Below are 10544 nucleotides of genomic sequence, written 5' to 3' on the forward strand. Positions count from 1 at the left end.
ATTTTAATATACTCTTTGTCCTTTGTCTCTCCGTCTCTCTCGTGTCTGTGGTCTGTGTTCCGTTATTTTTGTGTCTTTATCTATTGCTTGTAGTTTATCTTTCGTTTTTCTCACTCCCTCCTCCCCCTACACCCTATGACACTCTGTCTATATATACAACGTACAAGCATACAACAGGATCTAAGTTTTATGGCTTAATTTTTTTTCCTTCTCCCTTACTCCTCTTTCCCCCCCCCGCCTTTTCTTTTATTATATATAATTAATGACTCATATAAAAGTTTTTTTTTATTTTGGTTAATAATCTTCCCTCCCCCGCTTCCCGCTATGTGATTATTTTAGGGTTAAAGGTGGCTTGCCTCCCCCCCTTGACTCCGGTTAGTAGAAGGGTTTCTTCTGTTTTCGTGGGATTCACGTATGCACTTGTTATGTGATTGTACCAATTAGACTGCATGGTTTAAAGCACGTATGTTACAATAACATGAATATTCCGCTCCCGATTGAGCGTGTTGTCTAAATTATTCTCGGTCCCAATTGTTCAGCAATACAATTAAAAAACCCGACACCACGATAAACACCAGCGCCTGGCCTTGTGAGACCTTGCTTTCGCTCGCAGGTATTTGTTGCTTAGAGCTGCACAACAGTAAGATGTCCTCGTACACACCATCGTCTTTGTCAAGTGTCCGAGTGTTCTTGTCTACTTTACAGATATTTACAAACTATTCTAGTCGTGGGCAGGAGATGCGCAGCCACGAAGTAGCAGGTCGGCCACGACGTTATGAGCGCTTTTGACCCGGGATGTCGTCGGAACCCGGTGAAATATCCGAATGAAACGAAGCATTCCATTGACGCACAGATGACGATAATTGGCGTTTTATTTGATTTTTATGTGTTTTTTTTTAAAGAAAGGTTACCATCTCAGTGTATTCCGCCCCTGAGTGCTCAGCTTTCTCGCGACTGCTTCGAGCTCTCCATGCTGTGACCTTGTGCTTGTGATAAGCTCGCAGTGTACGCCGTGATCCCTGTCTCCGTGCTGATTATGGGGAGTGTGATAGGTACTGGTTCTGGTTCTGGGAAAACTATGACTCGGATCACCTCCAAACGCTTAGAAAAAAATCTAACATATGAAACGTTTGGCGGGACCCCGCGGACCCCGGTATCCCCATCAGAAACCGGTATCATTTTTAAGTTGATTTGAAATTAGTATGACTGAACTTGAAGTACTTATTCTTTCTGTTGTGTGTGTGACGTGATGGAAGGTTGGTTACTGCGTGGCTTTGCTGAAGTGCTTGTCTTCTTTTTTGTTGCCACTCGCTTCCATCTCGCCTTGTATTCATTTGATCCCAGTCGTTACGAATCTTCTTAACGGTATCTTCTCCTAGCTTTTCACATACACGTATATAAGCGGTCTCTTTCCTGTCGACTCGTTTTGCACGCTTTCGAGGCGGGACGGTTGAACGTGAGCCGCCAGACGCCCGAGACGACATTTTCCGCAGCGACACCCGATCGAAACTGAAGATTGTGTCACAAGTCGCGACTGCCCAAAATAACACAATACCGAGCATATTTTATGCGGGACCCCGGGGTCCCGCCAAACGTTTCATATTAGTACTACAGTGTACAAGTAAACAACAGCTATAAAAGTGCTAACACTGAATCTACCATCAGGAACCGGTAAACTATTCCGATGTTTGTTACTTTTCCGGCCTTCAGCTATCGGTTTTAGCTACTGCGCTCTATCTTATGTGTCCACATTTTCTACAACTTCTGGTTTATGTTGCTCGGAATCTAAGTTAGGTTGCTCGATGAAAAAGCGCAAGCTTTTGTAGGGCCTCCTAACACAGTTCTTCAAACTGTGAATTGGGGGACCGTCCGGACGTTCTGTTGTTTATGAGGTGGTATTTTATTGATTCGGTATCATGCCAAAAAATTCAATATTCACGTCGAAACATGCCAAAGTCGTGACAGCAACACGCGTACAATTTGTATGGCGTTGCTTCAGGGGCACTCGGTGGTGGAGGCGAGCAGGGCTGTAAGAAAAGGGAGGAATTTCCATATTTCGGTGGTTTTCATTGAGGTTTCATGGGAACTGCACAGAGTCTGGTATCGAAAACAAACAGCTTAGAACGGGGGGGGGGGTAATAGTACCTATTTACCGCCGCCTTTTAGCCTGCTTATAATGGTCAGATTGCTTCGAGTTGCTAGTTAGACTCGGCCTCCCCGGTTCATCGCTTAAAAACTAAAATACGAAGTAGTATACCCGAAACAAGTGTTTTTGTCGAAATACGTTAGGTCTGTTTCCCTATTTTTAGGGAAAGGGAATACACAGCTTGTACGCTTATCTCAATATTTCAGTTTAATTAGTTTAAGCTCATACGAAGGCTGTCATTCTCCGGAAAACTCAAGATCCTTCCATATTTCTTACTACATGATCCCACCGGACTAGTTACATCCTTAAACGACTCGCTCTTAATAAGGATTCTTGGTAATGAAGCTTTTAAACAGGAAAAAGTTACATTTTGTAACGTGAAAATGCAGGTGAAGATATTCGAAAGGGATATATCGTCTCATTAAGCGTCGGTGTCTTGGCATTGCATAATAATGAAAATTATACATGTACTACTATTAATAAAAGTACTAATTGTGTCCTTTTCATACTTTAGCTACTGGAGAATCTCTGAGAAAATCTCGAGCTAGCGACGTGGAGCAGGGCTTGCAACACGTTCTGTACAACGTCAGCTCTTCGTGTCAAGCGAGAGCTTGTGTTGCCTTCAACATTGGGCTCCCCAAGGTATCATGAGCTTGGTCGACTATATAATTCAGAAGCGACTGGGCTCCAGTCTGGAGGTAACGGATGTGCACGAAAGGCTCCGGATACTCGGTGAGGACGGGGACACAGAGCCTCAGTTTGGGCAAATGTGTCTGTATCTAAAATGATGTTCGGGTGTACGTTTCGGAGAAAGTTACCGGGGGTGTGGGTCTTGAAAAAGCACTTTGAGCTTAACATTTTCTAATCATTAAGCCCACAATAGATGATGTTGAATATCGAATTTCGTCGCTGATATCATAATTCGTAGCAAAGTATAGCCTGTCTGTAAAAATGAAATAGTGGTATGGACTACAATGTCATTTGTAGAAAAGGGCTCTATTTGGAAGGAGCTTTTAATATGTGCAACTAACGTTGTTAAGTTGCAGGATTTCAAACGAATCTTGGAGCCGGCATCAAGCTGCAGGATTTAAAACTTCTTGGGCCACAGTTCTTCGAGCTGCGAATTGCATAAAGCCAAATCGAAGTTACTGCGTTTTTATCTCTTCGAAGAAACATAAGTTAATTCTGTACAAATATTATCGTGTATTTGCAATACCGACAATATATTATTTTAAAAGAAGAAAGGCTTATTGTGCATTTGAGTGCTTTTGTCCTTTTCACTTAGCCTGATGCTCGATTTTTAATAAATAGAGGTCGTTCAATTAGCTCGAGGTCGATAAAAAGTACAAAATCGATCAAGCTTAACTGGCTGATAAATCGAGCTACGGCAGTCAAATCGACCGCTCGGGGTCGATCAGCCACCAAATCCACATCGATATCCTGTAAATCGAGCCTATTTGCCGTTTTAAAATGGTAATTCAATACAGATAAAACACATCGATGCCTGCCTATTCCCATCTCATTTTAACGCGCGGTTTTATACTCCGACCATGGCTATAAAACGGATGGACATTCTTTCTGCGAAGCACAATGAAATTGCACCATTATTTATTACTGCTTCACACAAAATTGATTTCTTTATATCGCCAGGCAATGGCATGTTTTTACTAAATTGGCGGCTGTCGTTTGAATCGTACTGAAGGAGGGCAAACCAGCTTTGCTTTTAAAAAAGCTCGCAATATTCGGAGTACGTAAAACAAACAATTCACATATGTTTATCCTTGTGTGCATTCCCGTCAAGCCTCTTCGAGATTGAGTACAGCCGCACCGTACCTAGTCTAAACAAGTCCTGGTGGTTGCATGTTAGGTGTACCCCCCGCATGTTCGATGCTAGACCACTGACGGCTAACCCGGGCATTGTGCTCAGTTCTCATTCTTTGCTTGTAAGTCTTCGTCCAGGGGAACTTTCCTTTCCATTCTTTTAGGAGAAATTTAAATAAGCCTTCCTTCCCTCCCAAACGCCGCTCTCGATTTGCTTGAAATCCATCAGTGGAGTCTAGCGAAACGACATTTTGTATCATTACCTTGGAATTCTTTGTCACCGGGAGCGCATTGCTGCTGGCTTGGAGAATGGCTGCGCAAGCAACAGCGAGGACGTAAGTGAGGCGCATGGACTGGTATCCGTCGTATTTCGCTCTTGCAGCCACCGAAGAAATTGCGAAGTGAGGCTTGCGAAGTGAATTTATCTTAGCAATGTCGATGCACTTATCAAAATACTTGCCTGCTGTAGAATAATTAACTGGCTTGGCTGTTTACGGTGCCCGTCAATTCGAATAGTTCCAGTACTCATCACCCGATGTTGTGAATCCATGCAGGCTGAACTTGGGATGTGCTTGTTCTGAATTCTTCCAGGCTGAACTTGGGATGTGCTTGTTCTGAATTCTTTCATGATCACCTAAAATAGTCCCATCGACTAAGCTTTACTGTAGTATTGATCTGTTTAGCAATGCACCGCTGTCTTCGCTGTGTTGCTTCTGCATATCTAGTCATTGAGTCATTCTGTTTCCCAGAATCGTGAAAAGCAAGCTTTGCGGGAAGTCGTGTTTTGGCCTCATTCTTTTACAAGGTGTCCACGCGGTGATGTGTGTTTATCTCGTTGCCCCGACGTGCTGCTCTGGCTCTGGTTTCTTGGGTCCCTTGTAGCCGAGTCAGGCTTGAAGCGCAAAGTGCTCAACGATGAGACCAAGTTGCTCAGAAGTCAATATTATAACGGAGCCATTTTCAGCTGAACAATTGTGGGGAGGTATTACTGTAATGTCAATCACTTTGAAAAAATGATGAAAGGAACGATGAAAATGACCGCGAGATGAACCTCAACACTATCATTTTAGTCTGACATCTTCATCAGAAAACGTCGTACCCCAAAAAAAACGAAACGAGGTGCGCTACCCTACAATGTCAGCTGTGATTGGAAAGAAGAGCTCAAGGCATATCCAGCTGCTCGTGACGGCTCAGCTCGGCGTATCCTGCATAAGCAACTGCTCGAAAAGAATAATGCTTAAGTACTTCAAAACTAAATAAATTACTTAGCAATTCCTTAAAAAAAATACTTTTAGAACATTATTTTTATTGCGCTGACGAGTTTTACAGAGCTCCCAACGTAGTATTAAGCAACTTTATTAAAGAGTGCTAATATTTCTTTTCTCTTCTCTTCAGTCGCGGGCGTGTCTACTCAGGTAGACACGGGCATTGTAGCTCATGCGAATTCAGCCATGTTTGCCGGCGTCTTCGTTGGCGAGCTCACTCTGCAATGACCTCGAGTCTCCGGTGAATTGTCATTTGGTTTTATTGACTTGTTAAGACTAGCACGTCTTATCTTAGCGAGGTAGGGGGGGGGGTAACGGAGCTACACTCAAGTGGCAATGACGAGAGGTTTCACGCTGGTGTGCGAGACACCAATGACTACATTGGCAGACCACTGATCTGCATGCATTTATAGGGCCCATTGGATGACCGAAAGCAATGGAAGCGGTCACGTACGCTCTGCGGACAAACATCGCCAACATATCGGAGCCTTTAAAATTACCTAGTGGGGAAATCGGTATAATCACTCTACAGATTTAGCTCAACCGAGTTGTTCACGACCGGGGGCAAATGACGGCAGAAGGCAGTGCTGCGGGATTCTAAAAGACACTTCCAGGTTGTGACGAAACGTGAGTTTTTAGGGATCACGACTGCTCCTAAGGAGCCTCCTACAGTATGCACGGGACCCCCACAGATATACCGGCGTTACCTTCTTGCTTCGGAAATTCCACACATCTTGTATAACTAGTCTGATCCTCCCCGCTATTTAAAATTTCGAAAAGATAATTGGGATGACATTGGAAATCTACATTTAAAGAGTCCTGGTGTATTCCTCTTAGACATTTGCCCCCGCATGCCTCATGTTGGACCACTGGCGATGAAACCGAGCAATATCCTCCTTTCTCTTTTTTTGCTTGTGGGCCTTCGTCCATGGAAACGCCCCCTTGAACTCCTTTTTAAGAAAGCTTAGGAAGCCGTCCTTTGCCGCCAATCGCCGCATTCCTTCATCTGCACGAAGTCGATTGACAGTTTCCGGCGACTCGCCATCCTTAATCAACGCCTTGGAACCCTTGGTCACAGAAACCGCAGTGCCACTGGTTTGGACGATGGCCGCGCAAACAAAAACCAAGACGTAGGTGAGGCGCATGTTTGATGTTGGTATATGCTTGTAGAAGAAGAACTTGTGGTTGCTGAGTAAATTGCGGAATGAAGCTTACGTTGCCGAGTTCTTTTTTAGCAACTGTACTGAAGTGAAGTAGCAATAGCATTGTCGCGTTTACGGCTACCGGTACCACATAATACTAAACAAACATCCGGTCTGGGATGGGCTCCGAAATTTTTCTGAGTCGAATGTCGCAGCGATCAAACGATAAGCAAGTGCTACATCGTTGCTTTTGCCGGGCTACTGTCCATACTAGAGGTGATTATTAGGTCAATCGCCTGCGAGTCTCATCTCTATGGAACGTGAACCGACGTTGATTGTGTAAATGAGCCGGCAGGTGTTGATACATGATAGATTAGCTACCCGGTTGTCCCATACTCTCAACTTGCATCTTAGCTCTTGCTGTAACTTGCTAAGGTCATTATGTCCAGTACAGCCGAGAGCTGTGGTGTTGGACTCAAGCGCAAAGTGTGCAACGAATGGAGACCTGCGTCTGTACAGCTGTGGCACAAGACGACAAGCTCTTGCTGTCATTGAAGTCACCCCCAAGAGATGAAGAGAGTCGGAGACAAAAATGACAGCGAGATGGAGATCATGTGGGATGCATTTTGAACTACCGGTTTCCCCCTGTCCTAAGCGAACGGCCGTGTGCGCAGCTTGTTGTAGGTTTTGGGTTGCTACACAAAATTAGTAGCTAAAACTTAAGATTTAGGTAAATTCACTGATACTTAAGTTGTTTATTTTAGCCAATAAAAAAGTGGACACGGCGGAATTCGAACCCGCGTCCAGTATTCTCGTGATCAACCCAACTGCCACATCCAGCAGCTAACCGGAATAGTTTGTTGAGCATCCGAGGTGACGGTCCCGGCCTACTTCAACGACTCGCAGCGTCAGGCGACTAAAGATGCTGGAGCTATTGCTGGTTTGAACGTGCTGCGTATCATTAATGAGCCGACGGCTGCTGCGATCGCCTATGGGCTCGACAAGAAAGGAGGCGAGCACAACGTGCTGATCTTCGATCTCGGAGGCGGCACGTTCGACGTCTCACTGCTAACTATTGAAGACGGGATCTTCGAGGTCAAGGCGACGGCGGGCGACACGCACTTGGGCGGTGAGGACTTCGACCACCGTCTGGTCGAGTTCTTCGTGACCGAGTTCAAGCGTAAGCACCGCAAGGATATATGACGTCGAACCAGCGAGCTCTGCGTCGTCTTCGTACGGCGTGCGAACGCGCCAAGCGGACGCTGTCCACTTCGGCGCAGGCGTACATCGAGATCGACTTGCTGTTTGACGGCGTGGACTTCAACTCGACCATCACGCGCGCGCGGTTCGAAGACTTGTGCAGCGATTATTTCCGCAAGACCATGGATCCTGTTGCGCAGGTTTTACGAGACTCTAAACTGTCCAAGAACCAGGTGAACGAGATCGTCCTGGTCGGAGGCTCGACGCGCATCCCGAAGGTGCAGCAGTTGCTGAAGGATTTCTTTAACGGGAAGGAGCTGTTCAAGTCCATCAACCCGGACGAAGCCGTCGCGTACGGCGCCACCGTGCAGGCTGCGATTCTGAGTGGCAACGAGTCGTCTTCGAAGCTGCAGGACCTGTTGCTACTGGACGTCGCGCCGTTGTCGCTGGGCCTGGAGACAGCCGGTGGCGTCATGACTAAGCTCATCTTCGTCAGCAGCCACTTCGAGTGCCTTAAACTTCAGCATTTGCGAGGTGACAGGACAGCCGTCTTTGCGCATTGAATTTATCCACAAGACGATAGCACTCTCAGCCTCACGGGAAAGTATCGCTCCTTGTCCACTACACCGAAGATTCTTGTGATGGCCATGTCCACCTTCGCAAACGGCTTGTATCTGCGCTGCCTGCTTTTTCCACTTCGATATCTGTTTTTGCTTGCGCCTTCTGTCTGAGCTAGAAAAGGGCGGAAAGAAGTGAGCTATTGCTTCATTCACAGTATGCTTAGATTCCAGATATTGTAGTATGGTACGCTTATGAGCATAGTCTACAGCAATACGAGTAAACCTCTTTGGCCTTCTGCCTGTTCCAGATGAGCGTGGCCTCCCCATGGTGTGTTATGTGACAAAGCCAAATGTGTGGCAGGAACAGTCTCATAATTAACTGGTTGTGAGAGTATTTTTAGCTGTGGACATAATTCTTAAATGAAGAAATGTGATTGGCTAAAATAAAAATTCGCTTAAGCTAAAACTTCGCTTAGGACAGGGGGAAGGCGGTAGTCATTTTCGAAATTCAAACTAACTAGTTTTATGCTTTGCATTGGTTTCTTAGCCCTTGAAACCTAACTCCTGGCTAATCAAAAAGGAACCAGATATTAATAGCGTTCTAGCATGGGCTCGCTGCGCTCGGTTGTGTGTCATGCCGCCATCGCGACGTCTGGTGCTCTCACAAGGGCGGTTTAAAGTGTCTTGTAACGTCTACACCCTTCACTATGGCCCAAAATATTTTGTGAAAACTACCGGTTCAATCTGCAAATTTAGCATACTAGGATAAAGCGCTCGATGAGATCTGCCCAAGACCGGTATTTTTCCTTAGAATTGATTAGATTTGTAAAAAAAATCTAAATTTGTGGCGTCACTAAAGTGGAAATGCATAACTACAGAGCTTTTCCCAAAACCAGTACCATATATTTGTACTAGTTCCACTGGAACATCTAGCCAACGGGCCTGAACATCGTGTTCGTGGACACTGATCTGCCTATAATCGCACTGCACAAGTAAACCATGATGGTAATACGTCGTCCCTCTACAGTGTGCTGACGGATGTGGTGGGAAGGTCGTCCTGTACCAGAATGATGTCGCTCCATACACTCGCAACTACGTCGCTGAGAACATAGATATGTGGGTCCAGCTATTTGACTCAAACGACGCGTTTTTGAACTATGTCAAGAGTGACAACTACGGAGACAATTTGAGAGCCTGAAGGTAGTCTTATCTTGCTATGCCATTTCCACTGTGGACTGAAACTACGAAAATAAAGACTTTACTAATCGCACTTTGGTGAACGTGTCGTTAGCAATTTACAGATTCCTGTCAAAATAGAGCTGACAACAGTAGTTTTGTTTAATTTTCAGCAATGTATAGTCAAATGGTCTGACAAATTTAATTTAGTGGAGAGGTGGACGTCTACGCTATCGATGGGATATAAACATTGTAGGTTTCGTTTGCTTTTATTACTTCGGAGTCTAATTAATTAAGAAATTTACTGACATGCGACTTGAATTTCCTGTGGCTTGAGATGTAGAAGGTTCTTCTGCAGGTAATGCTGCCGCAGTGCTCACTTGACGACCGGAAATGATATCACGTAAATTCGGGAGGGATACCGCATGCGGTATCAATTGTGAGTTAGCTAAATCCGAATCATTACTGTGCCTTCTGCACGTCCGTTGGTTATGGCCAGTTGCACTACACGTTTTACACTTGTAGATTTTCCCTATACTGTCCTCACCACGACTCGCAATACGTCGGGTAACACGACGCCCGGCTTGCTTGTAAAATGTTGAAGGAAGTACAATGGTGCTAGTAATGTTGGTGTGGCGAACAGGTAATTCAATCCCTTTCCCGGGAAAGGCATCCGCATTTGTCGCAACCAAATAACTTGGATGAAAAGCATTTATGTTGCGTTCTTGTAGCCCGCAATAATTCAGCACAGCATTGATGTGACGACAAGAAATTTTTAACTGGTCGAAAGTTGGACATGAGCATGACGGGGCGGTAATATCAGCTCGTCGATCTCGGATATTTTGCTTCTCGATGCCGACCCGCATCGAGAAGCAAAATATATTATTGAAGTGCTTCTTCTAACTTGATACTCTCCAATCCGAGCCCGTTCATTATCCCACAGACCCTTGGCATGAGGAGCTAAGCTTCGTTTCTGTTTCATCCAGTTTGATACATCCAAGTCACGCTTACTGGATCTTCTCATTTCCACAACGGCAATCTTATAAAATGCCTCAAAAGGACCTGCATCCCGAATACCATTCTCGATCATGGAGCTGTTTTCACTTTCGACAAAGTTTGCACTTCGCCACCCGAAAAGAGGTAGACTCAGAGACGTCGGGGACACCTTCGGTATAACTTCAATAGAGACTGGTTCTTGACGCGTAGGTAGCTGATCATTGAGAGTAGATACAGG

General features: G+C 45.2%; 3 protein-coding genes across 3 annotated transcripts; all 3 read right to left on the minus strand.

Annotated features, from left to right (window-relative positions):
* Positions 1-6023: 6023 nt before the first annotated feature.
* Positions 6024-6425, minus strand: PITG_11421 (uncharacterized protein; the record flags this gene model as incomplete). Its single annotated transcript, XM_002900957.1, has 1 exon — positions 6024-6425. The coding sequence occupies one exon, from the start codon at positions 6375-6377 to the stop codon at positions 6066-6068; it is 312 nt and encodes a 103-aa protein (XP_002901003.1).
* A 938-nt stretch (positions 6426-7363) lies between these two features.
* PITG_11422 (uncharacterized protein) lies at positions 7364-7707 on the minus strand (the record flags this gene model as incomplete). The annotated part of the gene is made up of 2 exons (XM_002900958.1): positions 7364-7534; positions 7579-7707. 2 exons carry the CDS (start codon positions 7705-7707, stop codon positions 7364-7366), a joined length of 300 nt encoding a protein of 99 aa, XP_002901004.1.
* Positions 7708-9758: 2051 nt separating this feature from the next.
* Positions 9759-10334, minus strand: PITG_11423 (uncharacterized protein; the record flags this gene model as incomplete). Its single annotated transcript, XM_002900959.1, has 3 exons — positions 9759-9784; positions 9864-10089; positions 10215-10334. 3 exons carry the CDS (start codon positions 10332-10334, stop codon positions 9759-9761), a joined length of 372 nt encoding a protein of 123 aa, XP_002901005.1.
* Positions 10335-10544: the final 210 nt, after the last annotated feature.

The sequence above is a fragment of the Phytophthora infestans genome, genomic scaffold (assembly GCF_000142945.1).
Source record: "Phytophthora infestans T30-4 supercont1.23 genomic scaffold, whole genome shotgun sequence".
In the NCBI taxonomy this organism is placed as follows: domain Eukaryota; phylum Oomycota; class Peronosporomycetes; order Peronosporales; family Peronosporaceae; genus Phytophthora; species Phytophthora infestans.